The sequence below is a fragment of the Ovis aries genome, chromosome 11 (genome assembly GCF_016772045.2).
Source record: "Ovis aries strain OAR_USU_Benz2616 breed Rambouillet chromosome 11, ARS-UI_Ramb_v3.0, whole genome shotgun sequence".
Classification (NCBI taxonomy): Eukaryota; Metazoa; Chordata; class Mammalia; order Artiodactyla; family Bovidae; genus Ovis; species Ovis aries.
Genome location: NC_056064.1, coordinates 62,220,877 through 62,245,063, shown reverse-complemented (window position 1 = coordinate 62,245,063; position 24,187 = coordinate 62,220,877). Strand labels below are relative to the sequence as shown.

Sequence of the window (24,187 nt, the reverse complement as noted above, 5' to 3'; positions counted from 1 at the left end):
CTGAAGCTGAAACTCCAATACCTTGGTTACCTGATGTAAAGAACCGACTCATTGGAAAAGACCCTGAGGCTGGGAAAGATTGAAGATGGGAGGAGAGGGGGGCGACAGAGGATGAGATGGTTCGATGGCATCACCAACTCAACCGACATGAGTTTGAGTAAGCTCCGGGAGTTGGTGATGGACAGCGAGGCCTGGCGTGCTGCAGTCCATGGGGTCACAAAGAATCGGACATGACTGAGTGACTGAACTGAGCTGAACTGAGCTGAAGTATCCCAGAAGAGCCCCGTCCACTTAGGAGCTGCCAGAGGGAAGCCTCCGCCGTCTTCAGTGCAGTAGCCAGAGGGACAATTTTGGAACCCTGGTGAAAGCTCCAAGCCACCCAGGGCTCCTCCCGCAGAGCAGAGGGCCAAGTCCTCACTGGTGGCCACAGGCCCCTCTCTGACCCTCGTCTTCCGCTCCCCACTCAGCTGGTCAGGCCCCGGACAGACCCTCGCGGGGCTGTGACACCTGCTATTTCCTCTGCCTGACATGGTCTCTCTGAGGCCTCCACAAGACTGGCCTCCCCGAGGCCACTGGCATCACAGCCTTCACCCTGACGCTCCAGGGTTTTCTTGGTGACTGTGTGTCTGCCCTGTGACAGTATAAACACTGTGTGAGCTGCTGTCTGTCTTATTTACTCACTGCTGTGAAAGAAAGTTTCCCCACCACCTCGAAGGCTGCCTGGTTGATGGCAAGCACTCGATAAATGTTTGTTGAATGAATTAATAAATGAATCTCTGTACCCATGACTCAGTCTGGGGGGGCTGGTTTTTAAATTCTCAGTGAATATTTGCTGGATTTGAATAGAAACTTGAAAACATACCAGTGGGGTGTCAGGAGCCAGATGGGCAGGACAAGGGCTGGCGGCACGAGCTCCTTGGGCAGAGCCCCCCCAGGCAGAGCCCCCCAGGCAGAGTCCCCTGGGCAGAGCCCCCAGGGCAGAGCCACCCCTGGGCAGAGCCCCCCAAGCAGAGCACCCCCACGCAGAGCCCCCCACTGGGCACAGCCCCCAGGGCAGAGCCACCCCCGGGCAGAGACGAAACAGCCTCTTGGAGGCACAGTGGCCTGGCCGAGAGTGAGGAAGTCCCCGGGCCTTGTGAGGGTCCCGCGAGAGGCTCTGCCTCAGGCAGGACGGGGGGAGGACCTGGCACCCTGTGCGCCTCCGAGCCTGGGACTCGCAGAAACAGGAAGGTGTTTTCACTTAGCAGGGTGGGCAGATTCCTACGAGGCCAGGCACCAAAATAGCCGAATGAACAGCGAGTGCGCGCACCCTCGGAACTGAGCACCGTCGGCACACACGTTCCCACCAAGTGCTCACTGGCTGAGCAAGAGCTGAAGAAAACAGAGGCCAGCAGTGGGGTGGGGGGCAACGGAGGCAGGTGCGGGCGGGCAAGGGCCTGAGGGTCCCTGCCACCCCAGACCCGCGCCGTCTGCTTTCAGTGTTCACTGAGGGTACACACAGAGAGGGACCTACGAGCACAGCCTGACGGGCGTATGTCCACACCTGTGTGACCACCTCCAGACCGAGGTGCAGACCACGTCCACCCCCCGCAGGCTGCACAAAGGGAGCCGCACGCCGACTTGCCTCACCCAGGGTGAGTTCTGCCTGCATGTGAATGGAGGCAGACAGGTCAGACTCTGCTTCTCCACCTGCCTTCTGTGAGCCGGAGTCACCATGTGAACGCCAACCATCGCGATCTGGGTGTGAACGCGGGCTGGCAGGTGGCCCCCACCGCGGACGTGGGTTCCGGGCTTTGAAGTGCACGTTACTGCCTCCACTGGGGAGCTGTCTTGAGCAGAGCAATTTCCACCTTCTTTGAGGAGAGCACCCCATCTTAAGAGCCGCCCTCAGTCTGACAGCTGAATCGCTCCTTTCCGGGCTGTGTGAGTCAGACCCAGGGCCCGGCATCGTGCTCCGTTCTGTCACGATGCCATGCCCACCTCTTCCGAGAAGCCCGTCGTGCCAGCCTGGCCCACAGCCAGCAGCCAGCACTGGCTGCACGGGGAGGACAGTCTCCTTTCGCCTTCACACCCCACCCCTCACCCCCTGGCCCCAGCAGCATCAGCATGGGCCCTGCATCCCAGAGTCCCTGCAGCAGGTCTGAGGTCTTCACCGGACCCTGAGCTCCCCACAGCCTCTCCCCACGTGCAGAGGTCATGGGGCTGTGAGCTCCAGGCTGGAGAGGAAGCTGGGGACGGGCGGGGGCAGAGCCGGACTCCAAGCACTGGCCGCATCCTGGCCAGGAAGCCCGCCTCGGCCTCCCTGCTGCCCACGGGCATTGCCTGAGTGCGGCCGCACGGACGAAATGGACTATGCGAAGCATCTGCACACGAGAGACATTCAAAGGTCACAGCTCAGTGATGAGGAGGGGAGCCTGGGGCTAGACAGCGGGGCCTGAACCCTGACGCAACACCGGCCAGCTCAGTGGGCTCAGGGCAGCCGCCTAGCCTCTCTGTGCCTCAGTCCCCTCACGTGCACAGCAGAAGCAGGGTTAGCAACACGCCCACGGGCGCCGAGGACTGACCACACCAGCCTGCCCGTCTACCCATCCGCCCATCCAGCGCTTGTGACAGCTCCTGGCGCACGGTAAAGGCCGTGCAAGTAGCAGCTCAAGCTATTGACGGTTTGACAGTTAACTGAATGGAACCATGGCGGTTCCGAGGCTGAGCTAGCACACACAGAGCTCTTGCGGCGATGCACAGCGTGCTTGGGGCCCCGTGAGAGCTCCGGAGGCATCTGCTCTTGTTTTAAAGGTGTTCGTGCTTTGCTCTTACACAGAGCAGTGAGCTGGAGGGTGTGGGGCGGGTAGACAGGGAGGGTGGGGGGCACAAGCGCGCTGTTAGGACTGGGCAGGGCTGGCCCGGCCGCCTTCCTGCTCGTGGGTGTCTCGGCATTCTACCTCTTAGAAGAGGAGGGTCTCCTACGTGTCTCTGGGCCCCACACCTCCCAGAGCGCTCTGCACTGGGCACATTCCGAAGACTTGTTTACTAACAGCCAGAAACGAGCTAGAGAAAGCACCCCATTTAGAGACGCAAGAAAACCAGGTCGATCTCCTTCCCCATCCTCCAGGGGTGGGGAGATAGAAGGCGGGCCTACACGTGTGCGCCTTCAGAGAGGATGAGGGCTTTCGAGGTTGAAGATGAGGGCTTTGTTTTCAGCTCCAGGAAAGACTGCACGAGGAGGAACAGGCATCACCATGAAAGGCCCAGAGATGCTGATGAGATTTGAGAAATAACCAGCTCAAGTGCTGGCCATCTCGGTCACAGACGGCTGGACGTGCACCTCGCTCTCTGCCTACTGTCCGCTGGCGCTTTTACCCTAACCACGATGACTGCTAAGGGCTAAAAGCCGCATTAATGAACAGGGTGTGTGTTCCGTGCCAGACTCTGCGATCCCATGGACTGCAGCTGTACGGGTCTTCTGTCCATGGGATCCTGCAGGCGAGAATACTGGAGGCGGTCGCCATCTCCTTCTCCCATTAATGAGTAGTGAGGACCATTAACTTGGCAGCGGGGACCCCTGGAAGTTGATACCCCAATACCGACTGGCATTTGGGGGGCTGGTGGCCAGGCTGGCATAAAGAGCATGGTCGGGAGGGGGGGTGGAGCTGGTGCAGGTCACAGCGGACTCTGCCTTCCTCACAAGATCTCCCAGGGAAAGACCTTTTCTAAAGAATCTACACTAATGGAATCGGCAATGGAAAAATGTTGAGACACAAGAATTTTTTATTTTAAAGCATTTGAGGATTTTGGGGGGGGTGCAAAGAAGCATGCTTAAATATGCCACAGGGTGATTTTTCAGGAAAAAACAGAAAGCAAGCATCTTCTGTTCAAACTTCACTGGATTCATATTCAAAGAAACCTTGGCCAGTCTGGCTCCGGCAGGAAAGTGCCTCCAAAGGAAGATCTCATGGTAGAGCTTTTATATTAAGGACCTGGTTTTACATATGCAATAAAAGTTTGTACGAGCATCTATCTGGGTTTACTTGCCTTTTACTTACTGTTGCGGTCACTTTGGGCACTTTTATTATGTGAGGTGGATTTCTAGGAATGAAAACCCAGTGTGCAAATTGTCCTTATAGGAAATAGAGATTTGATGGTAGATGGCTCTGAAAGGCTTTCATCCAGGAATCAATTTGGTTATAAGTCAGGGGTCACCTGAAATGAAACATTGACACAAGGTGACTGGGCACGATGCCTGGGACTGTTCCTGGATGCGCTTCCGAAGAAAGCAAGCAGACACCCCAGGTGCTGAGGGGCACACAGGGGCGTCCACCCACCCCGGGGCTGCGGACTGGCCCAGGACTTCGTAAACTTGTGCCCTGTTTATGTATCCGCACCCCCAACATGGTAGAAAATCAGAAAAAGGAGGAGATAAGATAAACCACTCAGAGTTTCCGTGACCCTCATTAAAAAAAACATTCTGGTGAATTTTTCCCCAAGATTCTTTTCAGACCTCACAGAACAGCAAGAGCCTCATTCACATCTATTTGTACAGATGACCTTTAGAGGCTTCCTAACTGTGGGTTTTTGACTCACTCAATTTGCTATTTAATAGAGTTCTCCTCATGTTTAATAACCCTCCTAATAATCACAGAGTTAAAAGAATACATTTTTATCTAGTAAATGTCTCAAGAACTTTCAAAAGACTGCCTTGAACAGGAGGAGGGAGAGGGCTTGTAAGCTTTAAATATGGCAGACAAGAGAGGGAAAAGGAGAAATAATTAGAAATACACGTTAGAAAGAAAGAAAAGGAGCCGGGTGGGGGAGGACAGGCTGGGAGATGGGCAGGAACGGAGGAGCGGGTTTGGAGGATGGGGTGACGGGGGGCACATGGGGGTGAAGCCCCAGCAAGGACCTGGAGCCACGTAGCAGACCGACACCAACTGGGAGGGGCGCTGGCCAGCGGTGAAGGGGCAACGCCCCGAGAAGCAGACCGCCAGGGCCGTGGCCACGGGTGACAAGGGGCCACCAGGCTGGGAGAGGGAAGACCCTCCAAATGGTTAAGCCCATGGGGACGCTCCAGCCCCAGGCATCTGGCCTTGACTCACATGCAGGAATCCGTGGGCAGAAAGACAACAAAAGCTATTTTTCATGCAAGAGGAGTTGGACATCAGGAAAAATCAGAGCCCCTTTGTATGACATGCCAAACTGCTGAAGCGAGAGAATGTCTCGGGTGAGGGCTCGGATGAGAGCGGGGACGGCATGCTCGCCCCGGGGAGCCGGCCCTCAATGTGAGCTTGTTATCGGCCGGAAACAAGTGTGGGGTGTCCCCCTCCCGCCGCACGGCCAGACGAGCTGGTGACATGGCCTTGGCTGGACTGCCTGGCCCCTGGAAGGAAGCCTGGGTGTCCTGAGATGTCCCCAGGGAGTCTTTGGGGAGTCACGGTCTCCTTGTGGTGTGGTCTGGGGGCTGGAGGTGAGCTGGGCTCCTGCCTCCAGACCCACCCTCACGGGCCCCCCATAGCACCTTGTGCAGGGCAGTCTCTGGGCGTTGGGCCACACCCAAGCACCAATGTCTCCGCTCAGCTCCTGCCAGCAGATCTGCCCAGTAGCTGTTGTTAATGTACCCATTTTACAGAGAAAGCAACTGAGGCTCAGAGAGAAGGCAATGGCTGGTCGCAGGGCTCGCCGCCAGTGGGAGGCAGAGCTGGACTCAAACCCTGACTCACTCTGGGCCCCGCAACTCATGTCCACCAGCACATCCTCCAAGGGGCCATTCAGCTGCTGGAAATCTCAAATCCACCATGAGGCAGGTGTGTGCAGAGCCCCATGTGTTTCCCATCTATCCTCCTGGCAACTCTGAGACAGGCCTTTACAGAAGCACAGGAGGAGACCCTGCCGTCGGGTGTGTTCTGAGGCTCTGTCCTCGCTGCGACCTCTCCTCTCGCGGGTCCCCAGGACCAGACAGCAAGCTCCCTGGCCGTGCGGTGCCCACCGAGTCCAGCACAAGGCCAGGCCTCAGCAGGGGCCCTGCGACGGCCCAGGACGCATGCTTCACTCTCTGAGGAAGCTCCCGGCCCTGCATTCGTGGGGCCTGCATTCGTGGGGCCGGCCACCGCCTCCCTGCAGCCTCAGAGCCCATCTACCTGCCCCGCCTTCTCCCACCAGTAATCCAGTGCAAAGTGAAAATGTGGGTCCTCCTCTTCAAAAACGATCAAGAATGTTCTGCTGGTGATGACCTGTTATTGGGGCCTAGGGTCTTTCCAGGCCAGTCTTGATGTAAAATGTTCTGGGTTGTGCCCCCTCCTACTCCACCATCTCTGCCCGCCCGAATCTAAGAGTGCCAGCATTTCAGGATCCAAGAACGCTTCGTATACCGCCTCGCGCATATAAAACCACGTGAGAAAGTCTGTGCTCTGCTATTTTATCTAGAACCTTGGTTCAGAAAATACAAAGATTCCACTGCTCTCTGTCCCACTGCAGAACCGGAGGCGGTGGGTCAGCAGTCATGGCCTGACATCCTGTCACAGGGAAGCCCCTGCCAGCATCGGTAGGTGATGGATGGCGGATGCCCCGCCCCTGGTCCCGCCCCCCGCTGCCCTGTGTAGGGGAGGGGCAGCCCTCTGACCAGCCCACCAGAAGCCTCCTGTCTCTGACCCCAGGGCAGTCCTCCTTGCTTCTGTGTCTTAGGGAGTGGCTCCACCACCTGGGGGTGTTGACTACTGTAACTCCATTTTACAGATGAGAAGCTCAGGGAAGCCAACCAACTTGCCCAAGGTCACAAGGAGAGCAGGGTTCAAACAGCTCTCTCTGAGTCCCTCCCCACCCCCCAGCCTTCCTATTAAGCATCACGTGGACTTGGTTCAGAGATCACCTGCCCTGAGCCTTCCTGACGGCAAAGCCCCTGGTGGGAGCTGTTAGGTGTCTGGGGCTTTGCAGATTGGGGAATGAGCCTGACGTCGTCCCATCGACGGCCATCGAGCTGGGGGTAATGTGATCTGGTTTATATTCTTACAAGGTCTTCCTGGCTGCGTGCGGAGAAGGGCTCATGCAGAGGCAGGCAGGCTGGTCAGGACTCTCCTTGGGGAACCCAGACGAGAAATGACAGAGGCTGGGAGCCAGCTGGGGGCTGTAAGGAACCCGGTGGGGATGTGGCAGGGAAGGGGTCTGACCTCATCTCTACAGTGGCCAGCCCTGGGCTGAGCACACAGAAGGTCACCAGTGCTTCCTGAGAACCAGCAACTGAGTGGGTGGGAGAGGGGCTGACTCTGGAGGTGGGAACACGCAGGAGTGCATCCAAGGGCGAAGCTGCCACCGGCATGCTGGGCCTTGCTGAGTGTCAGGGTGAAAAGAGGCTAAGCCAAGTGTTTCCAAGAAAATGAGCCTGGAATCCTGGACCCTCTGCAGGGCCTCCATGGAGTGGAGCAGTCCCCAAATGACCTCTCATTGGAGAGTCACACAACCCGGGGGAGTGGAGGGGAGGACAGGGGAGGATGGAAGGAAGAGGAGGAAGAAAAGATGGAGGGAGGGGGGAGGAAAGAGGGAGACAGAGGTAGAGAGGAGGGAGAGGAGGAGGGAGGGGAGGAGGGAGGGAGGGTGAGGAGGAAGGGGAGGGAGGGAGGGAGGCGGGAAGGAGGGATGAAGGGGGATGGAGGGAGAGGAGGAGGAGGGGAGGAGGGAGGAGGAGGGAGGGGAGGAGGGAGGGGGAGGAGGAAGGGGAGGGAGGGAGGGAGGCGGGAAGGAGGGATGAAGGGGATGGAGGGAGAGGAGGAGGAGGGAGGAGGAGGGAGGGGAGGAGGGAGGGGAGGAGGAAGGGGGAGGGAGGGAGGGAGGCGGGAAGGAGGGATGAAGGGGGATGGAGGGAGAGGAGGAGGAGGGAGGAGGAGGGATGGAGGGAGAGGAGGAGGAGGGAGGAGGAGGGAGGGAGGAGGGAGGGAGAGGGAGGGGAGGAGGGAGGGAGAGGGAGGGGAGGAGGGAGGGAGAGGGAGGGAGGAGGGAGGGAGAGGGAGGGGAGGAGGGGGGAGGAGGGGGGGTGGAGGGAGGAGGAGGGAGGGAGGAGGAGGGAAGGGAGATGAAGGGGGGATGGATGGAGGGGAAGAGGGAGGAGGAGGAGGGAGGGGAGGAGGAAGGAGGGAGAGGAGGATGAAGAAAGGATGGAGGGAGGGGAGGAGGGAGGGGAGGAGAAGGGAGGGGGATGGAGGGAGGGGGAGGAGGGAGAAAGGAGGGAGGGGGAAGTGAGGGGGAGGATGGAGGGGAGGAGGGATGAAGAGGGATGGAGGGAGGGGAGGAGGAATTGGAGGAGGGAGGAGGTTAGAGGGGAGGAGGGAGGGGAGAAGGGAGGAGGGAGGGGGAGGGAGGGAAGAAGGGGGAGGAGGGAGGGGAAGGAGGGAGGGGGAGGAGGGATTGGGGAGGGGGATGGAGGGGGTGGCGGGAAAGAAGGGTATCACTTGCCAACCTGACAGCCAAGCCCTCAGCGGCTCCAGGAGGTCAGGGTCAGGGTGCATAAGCCTGTCTGGATGTCAGCGGCAGAACTAGGCCCAGGTGCAGGTCTGCCGGTGCCTGCCCTGATGCTTCCATAGCCGGCCCCTTGTCCTCCTCTGTCCAGCCCCTACCCCATGATCCTGGAGTTCCTGGCTGCAGCCTTGGTGCCTGCCAGGAAACAGGAGGGGGGACACGTGGCCTGGGTGCCTGCCATCACCTCCAGGGTGTGGCCTTGGTGCTAGACCCTATTTCAGCTCTTAATTGAGGGCCCTTGGGTTCTGATTTTACAGTTCACAGAAGCCATTCAGTGTGGTTCTGCCTCCGAGGGGATGAAACAGCGCCATGCTCTACACGGGCCTGAACATTCCAGGGATGCTCAGCTTCTTTCATTCCTAGACCCTGGAGGCCAGTGAGCCAAACTGGGGCCCCACTCAGCTCAGCTGAAAAGGCTGGGTGACTTATTTTTTCTGGGGAAAACTTCCAAGTTTGAGGAAATAAGGAAATAAGGGGAAGGCAAGGTGGTGCAGTGGTGCCGTGGGTTCCATCCCTGGGTCGGGAAGATCCCCTGGAGGAGGAAATGGCACCCCACGCCGGTATTCTTTCCTGGAGAATCCCATGGACAGAGGAGCCTGGGGGCTGCGGTCGTGAGGTCGCAGAGAGTCAGACACGACTGAAATGGCACCCCACGCCGGTATTCTTTCCTGGAGAGTCCCATGGACAGAGGAGCCTGGGGGCTGCGGTCGTGGGGTCGCAGAGTCGGACACGACTGAGCACACACATGCCATCTGCTCTGCAAGGACCCCGGAGCCCCACGAGGGGCTCCACGTGGACCCCAGCCCCGTTCTGACTCCTCAAGGGCCTTCAAGATACCAAGGAGCAGGACAGCAGAGAAAGGCCCAGAGGGAGTGAGGCTCCTTCACCCTGCCGGACGCCCAGCCAGGAGCTGGCCCCCGGGGGAGGCTGGGCAGATGGAGCCCCGGCCAGGCAGCTCCCACCTGCTTCTGCTCCAGCTCCGTCACTAACGAGCTGTGTGACTTCGAGCAAGGCCCCCCGCCCTCTTCAGCCTCACTCTCCTTTGCTTGCAGAGTGGAGGGCCACACCAGCCATGCCCCCGGCAGGTCCACCTGCAATTCATCACTCATCAAAGGGAATGGGGCCAGGTGCCATTCACGCCTCCCATCACCAAACGCGGACTCCGGGCTGTCCCCCAGCAGAGAGGCTCTCTGTCCCCCACTGACACTCCATGTGTTTTCTTGAAGAAAAGAGAAATAACGGGGTTCCTATCAGGTACCGGGCATCAGGTATGCTCCTGCCCTGAACCTAAATGACTCCTCCCTTCGAGCAGAGGTCTCCATGGGGGCAATTCTGCTCTCTCCCCTCCCCGCCGCCCAGGAGACGTCTGGCAAAGTCTGCAGACAGTTTGGCTGTCAGAGCTTAGTGGGTGGGGGCTGTGAGTGGCTTCCAGTCAGTCAAGCCAGAGATGCTGCTGAACCGTCCACACTCACAGGGCCTCACAGTGAAGAACAAGGGGCTCAGGGGGTCCTCAGGCCCCTCCCCCCCCAGGCTCCTTCCTGCCTCGGCCTCGCCCGTCTCCTGGAAAAGCCCCCTCCAGCCCTTCTCAGACAGCTCCTTCCCGTCCCCTCGACCAGCGGCCACCCTCCCCGGCCTCCTCCAGCACGCGGCCCCGCACACTGTTTACATCAAACAGTCGTCAGTCCCTGGAAGTGCCAGCAGCTGCTCCGTGAGCAGGGGTGGGTGAGGTGAGTGGACAAAGGCACGGACACAGGTGTGCCCGGCAGGCCGGGGACACACCCTTCCAGGCGTGGTGAAAGTCGCATCCGACTCTCTGTGACCCCGTGGACTGCAGCCCACCAGGCTCCCTGTCCATGGGGTTCTCCAGGCACGAGTACTGGAGTGGGCTGCCATGCCCTTCTCCAGGGCATCTTCCCGACCCAGGGATCGAGCCTGGGTCTCCCGCACCACGGGCAGCTTCTTTACCATCTGGGCTGCCAGGGAACCCTATGTGTGCCGAGAGCCACTGGACTAAGTTGTCTCAGAGGCTTTCCACCTGGAGAGCCAGCTTCCTGTGGGCTCACGGTGAGGCCATGCGGAGCCTGGTTCCACCTGCAGGCTGTGGGTGGGGCTCTCTGGGGCTCGAGTGGCAGAAGGTCAAAGGTGGGAGGAATGTTCCAGATCAGCTGGGTCCCACTTCCAGATGAGGAGACAGAGGCTGCCAGGCTCTCTGACGCCCTGGATCTGATGACCTGCAGTTGCTTCCTACTCTGGGCTTCTGTTACTATGTCCTAGAAGTCCCCAGAATCCTGGCCATCCAGATGGACACTGGAGATCCATTTTAAAGGGTGCTTAATTTCCTCTTGAACCTTTCTGAAGCCCCTGTCAGGGAGCGCCTCCAAAGCCGGGTCTGCAGTGAGACTGGTAAGTCAGGCCGAGGTCCACCAGGAACCCCAGCTCCTCTTCTCTAAGTCAGCCGGCTCCAGCCGGGCTTTTCTTGCAACAAAAGAGAAAGGAGTGAAGGACGGAGGAAGACGAGAGACAGAGCAGGGCGTGAAGGGAAGGCAGATGCGGAAGGGCTGCCAGGGCCCGCCCAGGGGGCTGGAGAGCAGGTGCCTGGCGGGAGGAAACTACTCACTGGAAAAGCCCCCAGTGCTGGGAAAGATTGAGGGCAGGAGCAGCGGGGGTGTCGGAGAATGAGATGGTTGCATGGCATCACCGACTCAATGGACATGGGTTTGAGCAAGCTCGGGGAGATGGTGAAGGACAGGGAAGCCTGGCGTGCTGCAGTCCACAGCACGCAAAGAGTCAGACAGGACTGGACAAGAACAACCAGCTACGGAGCAGGGAGAGAAGGAGCACAGCTATGGGCGGCGTCCTCCCCAGACCCACGCTGATGCTCTGCCCCCGGGGTACTCGGCGGTGGGGCTCTGGGAGGTGAGCTGATGCGGAGGTCATGAGGGCAGGGTCCCTGCGAGGGCGTCAGTGTCCTGGGGTAAGGGAGCAGAGCAGAGAGCTCTCCCCATCCTGAGGACGCGGGAGGGGGTGGCTGCTCGCGAGGCAGGAAGCGGCTCTCACCGGGAACCAAGCTGCCCAGCACCTTGGTCTCGGTTTCCGCCTCCAGAGCTGCAAGAAACACTGTCTGCAGTTTGAGCTGTTCGGCCGACCACATTCTGTGACGGCAGTCAAGCTGACTCAAACAGCACCCCCTCCGCCCCATCTGTGTGGTTCAAGCACAGGGTGCCCCCGGCAGGTAGAAAGTTGGGCCCACCTGTTCAGCTCCAATCGCATCTGGACGTGGGCAGGCGCCCCGACACCCAGGGGCTGGGGCCATCTTAACCCTCACTCCCGCCCCCGTCAAAGGCAGACCCTGAAGACTTACAGTGCAGAGTTGCTGGCATCACACAAACTAATGTCAGGTCCTGGAGGCTGGTGTGATGGCTGTTACGAGCAAACCTGGAGGGACCAGGAGGGGCCAGGGGTCCAGCTAGTGAGCTGGGCACTGTGGGGAGGCCTGTTCTCTGCCCACACCCCTGATACTGGCTGGACAGGCTGCCCATGAGTCAGTGCAAGAGAAAACAGACACAAACCCAGACAGGACAAGCCTGGAGCAGGGTGGGCAAAGGACAGTATTCAGATCCAAACCTCCCTGAGCAGATCCGTGTCAGGAGCGTGGTATAAGGCACGGCTTCCTGCTGACCCGCCGAGACAGGGTTCCAGACGCAAGAAGTGCGTCCTGGGGGAAGTGGGCCTGGGTGGCGGGCCCTGGGTGATTGTTGCTGGGTAGTCCTCCCTGGCTGGCCTCCCCCCTCCCCTGCCCCGGGACAGCGCTGACACCTCCTCTTCCTCGGTGTGCGTGGTGACTGAGGTCTGGGTCCCTGGTGTGAGGGGTGCTGCCTGAGGTGGGGTGGGAAGGTTGCAGGGTCCAGGGCCTCCCCACCCCCCCAGCAGGCGCCTAGGACAAGCTGACACGAAGCAGGCATGGACCCTGGAACCCAGGCTGCCCTCTGCAGATGTGCTGTGGGCATGCTGGGGGCGGCCCTTCTACAGGAACCTGGCAGACGCGGGGGCTGCTCCTGAGGCTGAACTCTGCCGGGACCTTTATTCTGGGCCCGGAGCTCCCCTGACGGCGCCACAGTGGCTGGGTCCCTCCGGCGCCCAGCAGCTCAGCGCGGCCGCGGGTGCTTTACCAACAAGAGCTGCTGCGCCCGGAGACCAGAGCCTCCTCTTCTCTTCCTGCGTCTACGGGAGGCCCCCACCCCAGCCCACGCTCATCACTCACACTCCGGGATGCTTGTTTCTCTTCTACACCTCATCTGATTCCGGGACACACTGCTGCTGCTGCTGCTGAGTCGCTTCAGTCGTGTCCGACTCTGTGCGACCCCATAGACAGCAGCCCACCAGGCTCCCCTGTCCCTGGGATTCTCCAGGCAAGAACACTGGAGTGGGTTGCCATTTCCTTCTCCAATGCATGAAAGTGAAAAGTGAAAGTGAAGTCGCTCAGTCGTGTCCGATGCTCAGCGACCCCATGGACTGCAGCCCACCAGGCTCCCCCGACCCTGGGATTTTCCAGGCAGGAGCACTGGAGTGGGGGCCATTGCCCTCTCCGCCAGGACACACTAGACACTGAACAAATGTGGGGTGGTGGCTTTATGGAAAAGCCCACAAAGACTTGTTACTCCTCTCCCACATCCCCAGCGCTGGGCTGAGAGCAAAGACACAGAGAAGGAAGGGGGTGGAGGTCTAGGGGACAGAGGGAGTGGGTGGCTGGTTAGGGGGGAGCAGGCTGGTCCCCAACATGGTAGGAAGAGAGAGGAGGGACAGAGTGTGTGTTACCCAATTTGTGTATCAGTTGAACATTCTCATGTCCAAATGCTTTCATGCTGCCGCAAGCCAGTCTCAGAGCTGGGCTCCTCCACTGGGTAGTCACGTGTAAGTGTGTACTTAGCCATGTCTGACTCCCTGTGACCCAGTGGACGGTAGCCCACCAGACGCCTCTGTCCATGGCATCTCCCAGGCGAGAATACTGGAGTGGGTTGCCATTTCCTTCTCCAGGGGATCTTCTCGACCCAGGGATCGAACCCACGTCTCCTGTGACTCCTGCAACGGCAGGCAGATTCTCTACCACGGTGCCACCTGGCAGGTGCTCAGTTTTTAATGAGAACCCAGAAGTCTGGAGAAGGGCAGGATGACACGGTAGGAAGAGCTCCGCAGTGAGACAAAGGCCCCTGCCTGGCGCCTCTCGGAGTGCCTGCTCCTCCGCTGCAGACAGCACCCTCAACGGCTGTGCTGGGCGTGCTGTGCGAACACGCACAGCGCGCACAAGAGGACTGCGACGCTTGCCTAACATGGGGCCGTGGGGAGCCCAGGCTTTGGGGGCGGAAGGGGGGATGTCTGCGTGGTGAGGTGGGAGCAGCGGTGTTCTGCACACGGTCCTGCCAGACGGTGAGGACGCCTGAGGAACTGAGGGCGGGGCTCTCCTGCCCACAACACCATCCCTGGGAAACAACCAGGACGCTGACCTGCTGCTTGGGAGATGTCAGCAAACCCTTCAGAGCCCCACAGTCACAACTGGCGTTTTATTAGCTACCTGCTGCAGCCATTCTTCAGTTTGAGCTTAGAGCTTTGAGCTTTTCACTTCCCCCCATGTAATGCTTTGGGGAACTTTGCTAGAAAGCATGTGGAAACAATGCCCGGTACCCAAACAAGCCAATATTGAGGAGACCACGTCCCCAGGGAGTGCCGGCGGGGTCTCAGCTTGAATGCTCACTGGCAGGGTGTTGGGAGGTCATCGGAGGGAGAGGCTGTTGGACTTTACAAAGTGCTTTTAGAAGATAAGCTGTCAGTTTTCGCCTGGGCTGACAGACTGTCAGGATGATTTGAGAGAACCGAGGAATCCTGAACCAGCCCTCCCAGCCCTGGGTGGGTCCAAGGACGTCGTGGCCCTTCGGGGTGGGCTGGTTTGGCCCCCAGAACCTCTGAGCTCCTGGCGGTGACAGAGGCAGCCCCACTCTTTCAGTAAAGCCCCCCCGATGACCACGCCCCACCCTCCCGCTGCCAGTGGCTCCAGCTGCCCAGATCAGCTTGGGGCTCTCTCGATGGACATTGAGTGCAAGCGGCTCGAGGCAGCTGGCAAGATGCTAAGTGCAGCATCAATCCTAATTAGGATGAGAAGTTAATGAAGGAGGCATGCGAGCCAGTCTGCAGAGGCCAGGCTTGCCGGTATGGAGAAGCGAGTTCTAGTTTTTGACAGGGAAACTAGAAGGCCTCGGGTCAATGCGTGGGTGTGGGTGACAACAGGGGGGTGACTTAACAGGACCATGTGCATGCCCGGCGCCCAGCAGAGCCTGTGAGATAGAGCCGGGGGCCAGCAGCCTCATTCGGTGTCTAACTCAGGTGCTGTGTCGGGGAGTGACGTGGGTGCGCCCTCGAGATGAGAGGAGTAGGTGTTCACGATCTGAGCAACTGCACCCCAGGAATGATGTTTTTCAAAAGAAAAGAGGGGGTGTCATCGTGAGCCCACAGATCCTTCCGGGGCTTTTCCGGGGCTGTTTCCCAAACTATTGATTGCACATTCCTGCTCTCAGAAGACTCCACTCGGCCCTGGCAATAAGCTTCAGGCTCAAAGGGCAAAGCAGCCTGGGCTGGGAGGCGGTGTGTGTGTGTGGTGGGGAGTGAGGCTGTGGGGGGCAGAGGAAGAGGGAGAGGGGGGCAGGATTCCAGAAAAGAACAGGCAGGATGCGGAGGTGCAAGGCCGCCTCACCTGGCCACCCTTCTCTACACGGCCTCGGTGACCACGACCCCAAAGGCAGAAGGGCCACCTCTTCCCGAGCTCCGCCCTCCTCCACGAAGACCCAGCCACACCGGACTCTGAGCCGGGGCTGAGGGGCTGGGGCCGCAGGCAGAAGTCGGGCTCAGGGGGGAACTTTCCGACCCCCCGAGGGCGGAGGGAACACGCGGGAAGGTTACCGGGAAGAAAGAGGAGACTGTTCGAGGATCGTGGGGAGGAACCTTCCCCCAGCTCCTCACCCCTTTTCCGACCTGAAAGCCCAGACCGAGCGGGGACCGTCCACAACCCGGCTGGGACCCCGCCGCCCGACGGCCACCTGTTAGTGCAAGCCCCGCAGCAGGACCGGCGGGAGGCGCTCAGCTCCGGCGCACGGCGCCATTGGCGGGGTCCCCCGGAGCGAGCGGTCCCCACTGCCCGGGGGCACCCAGTCCTGGCCCCCTGAGGCATCCATCCTTACAACACCGACTAGCCTGCCCGCCGGCACCTGGGGGCGCAGCGCCGCGTCCCTCCGGCCCCGCCCGGCGGCCACGCCCCTCCAGGCCGCCCCTGGTCCGCGGGTGCGTGCAGACCCCGGCCTCAGGACCTGCTCGGGGGGACTTGGTGACGCTCCCCATCCACTCGCCTCCCCGCCGAGCGGGCAGGAGCGGCCAGCGGCCCCGGGAAGAGGACGTGGCGGAGCAAGGTCTCGGCAGACACCAGGCTCGGGCGGCCCGGGTCTCCCAGGACCCCTCGGCGCCCAGCCCCCACCCCCACCCCTCGGCGGGGCCCGGAGCGATCTCGGAGCGGCCCCCCCGCAGCGCGCCCCCGGCCGGCCCCGCCCCAGGGTGGCCCGTTCCCATAGCAATCGCACAGACACCGGTTGCCAAGCAACCTCTCCCCCTCCTCCCTCCCCTCCTCTCGCGTCCGCTCCCCCCAGCCTCAGCCTCCTCCCGCCCCCTCGCCAGCCTCCACCTCCCCTGGGGGCCCCGGCGCGGCCCCTCGGGATCGCTCTGGTCTCGGGCTGCGCGCGCGGGCGCGTGAGTTTCTGTGTGTTTCATCGTGTCAGTGTGCGAGGGGGTGTGCGTGTGCCAGCGGAGAGTTTGTGGGATCCGTGTGTTGGGGGGGGGTCCCCCGTGGCCGCGACGGGACCCGCCCGCTCGCTCCGGCTCCTTTGTGTCTCGCGCGGAGCCAGTGCCGCGCCCACCCGTTCCGGGCCGGCGCCCGGAGCCGGGGGTGTGTGTGCGCGCGTGTGTCCGGGCGCGCGCGCGGGGTGGGGGTGCCGGGCCGGCCGTACCTTCGATGCAGCACACGCGCCACAGACCCGAGTGGGTGAGGTCGCCGCGGGAGCGGCGGGGCGGGGGCCCGTCGTCCATGGTGAGGTTGGTGCCGTTGCAGATGTGCGCGCTGGAGTAGAGCCAGTAGTCCGTGCCGATGGCGATGGCCATGAGCGAGAAGGCGGCGAAGGCTCCGGCCGTGGTCAGCAGCGTCTGCAGCCCGCGGTCGCATCGCACCATGGTGGGCGCCTCATAGCCCGCCGCCCGCCGGCCCGGCCCGCCGCGCCCGCCCGCCCTGCTCCCTCCGCGCGCCGCGCCGGGGGCGCCGGGGCTGGGGGCCGAGGCCCGGGGGGGGGGGGGGGCGGCGCCGCGCCGCGCGCTCCGGCCGCGCCGGGGCTCAAACTCCGAGGCGCGGCGGCGAGTGCGGGCTGCGCGGGCCGCCGGGCGGGCTGGCGGCGGCGACCGGGGCTCCTCCCTCTCGGCCCGCCCTCCCCGCGCGGCCCGCGCCTCCGCTCCGCGCCGCCGCCGCCGCCGCCGCGCTCCCGGCCCGCGCCCCGCCGCTCGGCGCCGCCCCTCGAGCCTCGGCCCCGCCGGGCGTGCGCTCCCGGCTGTGCGCGCCCCCCTCCCCGCCTCTCCGCGCTCGCGCCGGCCTCCCTCCCCAGCTCATTCACGTCCCGAGAGCGAAGGGAGCCGCGGTCCGGCCCCCAGGAGGAGCGCGGGGAGCCGGCGTTGCCAGCCTCCCCGCTTCCCCAGCCCAGGACACCCCGTCTTCCTTAAGTGGCCCTGGGGACTCTAATAGTGGGGTGTGTGCGCGCGCGCGCCTGTATCCGCCGCTTCGCACGGACGCACGGACATATCGACGCCTCTACCTGGCGACGAACGCACAGGCGTGATTGCGGGAGCGGGAGCGTTCAGGTCAGATTTCCAGAAGCACCAGACGCGGGTCGCGGCCGGGAGGCGCGTTCCAGGCCACGCCAGGCCCGGGCCCGCCCTCCCCCCACAGGTGGCTCCTGCACGCAGTGGGCCGGGGCTGGAGGACCGACTCTGGGGCTGAGGCAGAAGGGAGGCGGCAGCCTGTTGGCCTTCCGGAGGGACACCAGGTCCCTGTCTGAGGCAGATGGGGCGGCCGTGGCGGAAACGGCGTGACCCCCGCCGTGGGTTTCTGACGGTCCTTTGCTGCCAGTCCAGAGCGCCCCGTTTGTGCTGGATTCAAACATCTCCACCCGCTTCTGGCTCCCTCTCTCCCCAGCTCCCCCTCAATACCTTTGTTTCTTTTTCCCTTTCACTCTACTCGAGCTTAACTGGCTTTCCTCACCTCCTCCCTTTATTGCCAGCCTCTGCCTCAGGCCCTGCTGACTTCACTTAATTGCCTTAGCTGCTGGCAGGATTCCAATCTGGACAATCTTCCTTCTCCAGAACCCGCGAAGCTCCTCCTCCGTTAAGACCCAGGTCGGAACTCTTCCCTCCAGGAAGCCCTTGGGGGCCAGCATCTGAATGTCCAACCTGTCTCTGCTTCCTCCCCTTCCAGAGCCCAAGTGGTTCTCTTTGCTGCCCCGCACCCTGTGGGAGGCAGCCCGGGACCCCAGGAAGGTCTATGGAGAGCAGCTCTTTTCCTGGAAGATGCAGATTTCACCCTCTTTTTCCACTTTCCGTGGCCCCTACGACCCAAAGAAAGTTAATTACCCCATGCTGGAATTACTGGTCTCTCTTCCATGAGACTATGAGCCTTTCCCAAGTGTGAGATACACGAGTCGTGTTTGATCAAGAAATATTTCCTGCCCCTGGAAAGTGACGTTCTGACTGGGAAAAATGGAGCATATAAATAATAGGGGGAAATTCCAAGATGAGACTGGCTGCATTAATTACCATTTGTCGGTCCTTTCTCTGCCTTCGGGTGTTTGCTCTGCTTCTTCCAAGTCTCAGAGGCCAAGAATCATCTATGTGTATTTCACTTTCACCCACCTGCCACCTGGTGCCCAGGGTGTGTCTGAAGGTGTGCGCTAGCTGTGGGACGGCTTGCTCTGGGCCAGAAGAGGGTTACTGACCTGTCCCTAATACCCACAAGGATAACTGCTGGTTCTCTTCTCAGAAGCTCCCAGACCGGTGGGTCTCAAGACTCTCTTCTTTTTCTTTCTCTCTCTCTCTCTCTCTCTCTTTTTTTAAAGCAGCAAATCTTTGCTTCAAATTAAATCTTAAAACAGGAAAGTAAAGGAAAGTGAAAGTCACTCAGTTGTGTCCAACTCTTTGCAACCCCATGGACTATATAGTCCATGGAATTCTCCAGGCCAGAAGACTGGAATGGGGAGCCGTTCCCTTCTCCAGGGGATCTTCTCAACCCAGGGATTGAACCCAGGTCTCCCACATTGCAGGTGGATGCTTTACTGTTTGAGCCACAAGGGAAGCCCAAGAATACAGGAATGGGTAGCCTAGCCTTTCTCCAGTGGATCTTGTTAACCCAGGAATTGAACTGGGGTCTCCTGGTGGCTCAGACAGTAAAGTGTTTGTCTACAATGGGGGAGACCTGGGTTCGATCCCTGGGTTGGGGAGATCCCCTAGGAGAAGGAAATGGCAATCCACTCCAGTACTCTTGCCTGGAGAATCCCATGGACAGAGAGGATAGGCTACAGTCCATGGGGTCGCAAAGAGTCAGACACGACTGAGCGACTTTCCTTCCTTCCCTTCTGCATTGCAGGCGGATTCTTTACCAGCTGAGCCATCAGGGAAGCCCATCCCAGTGTTCTCCCACCAGTTAGCCCTGTAGGTAAGAGCTGGCACTGTTGTTGAATGGGAGACCCACTCACACCCCCTGCAGCCCCGAAGCAGCCCCGTGGATGTAGGCATCCAGGAACGCGGTGCGGAAACTGACACCCTCGGTCGCGTGCTGGTCTACTCAGCCTCAGCCCCTGAGTTCCGTTCTTCCTGCAGCTTTCCTCTGGGGACTTCACGAGGAATGAAGGGAAGAGAGAGAAATGGATCTGACCTGTGGGGAGCGGTGAGTGGGGTGAGTCGCTTTCCCCAGCGTCCCCCTAGGTCAGAGGTGGGGGGATGGGTGGGGGGCCTTCTCCAGCCCAGCGACCTCTGGGTTAGTCCGATGGAGACAGAAATCCTTGTCCCTTGGAGCCCGGACGCACCAGCTCCTACCCTGCCACCCTCAGAGGAATGTGTGAAGAGGTGAGAAAGCACTGGTCTAGGGGCCAAGACCACCGCCAGCAGGGCGACCTTGGGTGGCCGGGGCCGCGGGGAGGAAGGCATGGCTCCGTCCTCCTTTCAAGAGCTGTTTTGGGGTCAAATAAAGAGCCTCGCACGCCGCATCCACTTAGCGACCCTTCACAGCATCCGTAGTGGGTGTTCCCCTCTCTACCTTTCTTTGTGACCACCAAGGACATTACTTAACTCCTCTGTGTCTCAAATTCCCGCGGTGTCGATGGTGGGTAACAGAGACGTAAACTGCAGCCCCAGACGGTGACCTCCTCGAGGGCCCACGCCTTGGAAGATCCGGCTCAGACCCTGGTGACCTCAAGCCCAGGGTTTCCCAAGAACAGGAAGCAGCCTCTTTGTTCTTGTCGAGAGTTCTTGACTGTTATTTTTACCTGTTAGTCCACTTGAGGGACGTGGACTCCAGTGGGGGCTTGGCAGTTTGCCTTTCTATCCAATTGTGGACAACCAATTGTCAAGCCTGCTTTGTCCGGAGATTGTGAGGGTGTAGACTGTGGAGTCAAATAAGGACTTGACCGCTGGCAAGGGAGCGGGAGCAAACTCAAGACTGTCTAAGACCGTTCATCACGCCTGGGTGAGCACAATTCAAAGCTGGAAATTTCTGCTCGGCCGGATTAGAGGGCTCTAAATGGCAGCAGTTAGCTCCTGCCTGCGGTCCCTGGAGCGTCTCCCAAGTGACATTCCCAGGTCTGAGGGGGATGTGTCCTCCAGTTGCTGGGGAGGAGGCTCTGGGCCGGCCTTGTTCTAGAGAGGCCGGGTGCTCGGCGTCTTCCCTGGGGAGCTACGTGGGATGCGTCTTCCTGTGGGGGAGGGGGAACAAGTCATCATGCCTGTCGTGACTTCTCTGGACAGCCAAGCAGGCGGAGGGGCGTGCAGACCCCCGTCCAAAGCTGTCTTTTCCAACACAGAGTGGTGCCTTTCCCCTTAGCCGCTCATTTGGGTAGTCCCCACAGTTCTTCAAGTTTTCAGGAAATCGGCCCTTAACATTCATTGGAAGGACTGATTGCTGAGACTGAAGCTCCAGTATTCTGGCCATGTGACTGGAAGAGCTGACTCACTGGGAAAGACCCTGATGCTGGGAAAGACTGAAGGGCAGGAGAAGGGGACGACAGAGGATGAGATGGCTGGATGGCCTCACCGACTCAATGGACATGAGTTTGAATAAGCTCTGGGAGATGGTGAAGGACAGGGAAGCCTGGCGTGCTGCAGTCCATGGGGTCGCAAACAGTCGGACACGACTTAGAGACGGAACAATGACTACACAATTCTTCCCTGTACTTTGTTTGTGAAGAAAGAACCGGCTGATAACCCCACCTCCAGGGTGACGCAGCCAGGCAGCCCCCTGGGAGAGGAATACAGCAGTGGGCAGCTCCCTGCCTGGAAGGTGCCCGTCTAAGCTGGGGGATTCTGCACAGGCAGTCGTAGGCAGAGGACAGGCAGCGGGAAAGGAGGTGCCCTCGGCTGGCTGGTCTGCAGAAGTGGCTCCGAAAGCCTTTCTTAAAAGCTTTGTTCTCCCCTTTTGTCCTCCAGAAATAATGACCTTGTGTGGCAGCTTTTTGTAATATTTCATTTCCATGCCCCAAGTGATGGTTCAGCTGATTTCCCAAAGCTTAATGGGGGGATTTGGGGAGCCTGGGAGATACTGTGAGTGAACAGACATAAAGAGTGTTTTGCACACTCTTTTCACAGCAAAGGGTTGGGGATGAGCCTTAGAAGGTTCCGGGGCACGGCTCAGTGTGGAGGCTTATCGGCAGCCCATCTGATCTGCTCAGATCCGAGAAGAATGCCTCCAGATCCACGTCCCACAGCCTCCCCGCTGTCAGATCAGGCGCTCGGCAAGGGTGCCATTTTCTTTTTCTTCAGTATGTCAGCAAGATCCTTTGAGAGAGAGGGCAGAGGAGAAAATGGTACTTGGCTTTATGTGTTCAGGTTCACCCCACTTCATTTGCTGATCGCGTCTACCCAGGCGCAATGACTGGGGCTGGGCGCCGCTCTCCGCGGCGGAGCGGTGGCCGTGTTGCTGTCTCCACACTAGCTGCCGTGGGAGTGCAGAGGGCAGGAAGCTGCCCTCCACCTGCCGGTTCTGATGTGGGCATCAGTTCACTTAATCACGGCAACTGTGGAAGGCGGATCTTCACCCTGTTATGCAGAAGATAAGCTTCCAGCTAAACAGAGAGTCAGCGACCCAGCTGGGCTTTGAACCGGCTCCGCCTGGGATGTGGCCAGGCTGTCAGCTACTTACCGCACGCACCCCAACCCCCCCCCCCCCCGCCGGGGTCTCCAAAGCCCTCCAGGCACGTCTGCTTTCTCCCCCTCCTTCCTGTACTTATCCAGATGAAATCAGGTTCAGAGGCACAGCAGTGTGGCATGGTGAAGAAAGGCCTGCCCCTTGCAGCCCAGATGGGGTGAAGACGACTCAGCATTTCCTGGGAAGGTGGGCAGTGAGCTGGACTGACAGCAGGTGATGGAAGCCACCAGCCCCAGGGCACCCCCGCCTGCCCCTTCCTTCCCGCCTGCCCGAGACTCCAGATGCTTGCTGGTGCTGGCCAGAGCAGAGGGCAGGGGCCACCCCTGGGGTGGGGCCCGTGGCTTTTCTGAGCCAGCTCCGGCATTGGGCTGCCACCTTCCTGGGCATGCGGGCTTATTCAAACCTGTGTGTCTTCAAACTAGATACCGTAAGGCAGTCTCTTCTCGCCAGAATCTATTCGGGAACCAGCCCCACGGATCCGCATGTCGGCACTAACAAGCTGACTTGGCCAAAGCTTCCAGCCCAGCACGCTGAGAGTTAGCCAGTTATTCTGAGAACATTCTTTTCAAAACACCCAACATGCAGGCTGAGAGACTCCTTTGTCCACAGCCAGCCTCTGAAACTGAGCCGAAGCTCAGAGGGTTGAGAAGAACTCCAAGGAGGGTATGAGAGGAGGGGCAGGAGGCAGAAACCTTTGTGGATGTGGGTGGGAAGACGGTCAGTGACAGTGAATTTTGCTGTGAGCATGGGCCATTTGTGCTTTTATCAAAGCGGAGCTTTTAATTCCTAAAATATAGCAGCCTTGTGCGGGAGCTCGAAGAAAAAGCAGCCTTCGCTGCAGAACTCCGCTGCCGAGCACCTGCAGCGGGTGGGAACTGTGGCCGGGGTTGGTCGGGCTGCTTTCGACACCTGGCACCGCCTCGCTTTCCATCTCCTGCTCCTGCCGCTCCAGGCTGCCTGCTGGGGTCGGAGCTGAGGCGACTTTCGGCCCCCTTGGAGCTGCGCTTGCCCCTGTGTGGATGAGCTTGTTTTATCCTGTGGACCTCTTTGTGAATCATGGAAATCAGTTGACTGTTGTGCTCTGCCTCCTGCTGGCAATCGCCACTCTCTTTGTTAGGGGTCTCTGCTGTCTTCTTCTCCAAGGCCTTGTCCTCTGAAGAGGGAGGGGAGGTTGTTGGAGTCGGGTCACTGAAGAGGCGGGCAGTGGCGGGAAGGGAGTCCTGCTCTGCCGTCTGCAGCTATATGGCCTGGGACTGGACACTGCCCCCCTCTGGGCCTTGGTAAAATGGAGAACCAGGCCTCTGCCTCGCGGGCTTGTTGCTTGGATTAAAGAAGCCAGAACACGGCGTTGACACAATGCGGCCAGAGGCTAAGCTTTCCTCAGCTTCCTAAGCACCAGACTTGGTCCTTAGCTTGTGTTAATGCATCTGATCTTCTCCAGAACACTTTGCAATAGGCTGTGGTGGCTCTCATCTTACCAAAGCCGTGACAGAGGCTCGTAGGAGGTAAATCAACCTGTTTGGGCTGCACAGGATGGAGCCCTTTGAGGTACCTCACAGTCAGGCTCCGAAGCCTGCACTTATAATTTTGACCCAAATATGTACTGTTAAATGGTGGCTTTATCATGCTTGTCAATACTCCCTAAATATCTGGTCTAAGTCCCTCCACAGCATCATCAACAATCGCGGACCTCACCAGACTTACGTGCTCTTTGTGATGTAGACCATTGCCCATGAATGTGTCCAACCCAGAGATGCTGGAGGCTCCTCATGGGACCCTGCAGGAACCTCTGAATGTGGGCTCTGTCCCATAGGAACCTCTGCGCATGGATGTCCCGGGCGACAAAGACACCGTTAAAATCGCTGCTGTCCTGGACTTCCCTTGGTGGTCCAGTGGTCAAGACTCTGCGCACCTGCTGCAGGGGACATGGGTTTGACCCCTGGTCCTGGGCGGTCTGGCATGCTGTGCTGTGCGGCCAAAAACAGCGCTTACTGTCCTTTGCCAGAACCTTTGGAGACCTCGCAGCACTGGGTTGGTGCCGGAACAGCCCTGGGGTTAGCGCTCCTCCGCTGCCATGCAGCACCGAGCAGCTCCTCCTCATACAGCTGCCGCCAGAGACGAGTCAGGGCCCCTGCTGACCCGGGCCGGGTCGGGGGTGACCTCAGCAGAGTCGCTGCTGGATGCACGTGACATGAGCTATGAGGT

General features: G+C 59.9%; 1 protein-coding gene and 1 long non-coding RNA gene across 5 annotated transcripts in view; one reads left to right on the top strand and one right to left on the bottom strand.

The window, feature by feature from the left end:
- The window catches only part of CACNG4 (calcium voltage-gated channel auxiliary subunit gamma 4), a 51,688-nt gene extending 34,855 nt beyond the window's left edge, over positions 1–16,833 (bottom strand). For both annotated transcript variants that reach the window (XR_003590592.3, XM_027973970.3), the window contains exon 1: positions 16,539–16,833. Coding sequence is in view for 1 of the 2 variants with exons in the window: in XM_027973970.3 (XP_027829771.1) it covers positions 16,539–16,758 (220 nt within the window). In the remaining variant the exon portion in view is untranslated. The remainder of the gene's footprint in view (positions 1–16,538) is intronic.
- Positions 16,834–17,183: 350 nt separating this feature from the next.
- LOC105610542 (uncharacterized) lies at positions 17,184–21,285 on the top strand. Of its 3 annotated transcripts, XR_009595434.1 has the most exons (5): positions 17,184–17,967; positions 18,499–18,621; positions 19,211–19,279; positions 19,444–19,510; positions 19,957–21,285. It is a non-coding gene; the product is annotated as an uncharacterized LOC105610542 (long non-coding RNA). The 3 variants fall into 3 exon arrangements; XR_003590780.3 differs by having other exon boundaries at positions 17,184–18,621; XR_003590782.3 differs by having other exon boundaries at positions 17,184–18,621; positions 19,444–19,519.
- Positions 21,286–24,187: the final 2,902 nt, after the last annotated feature.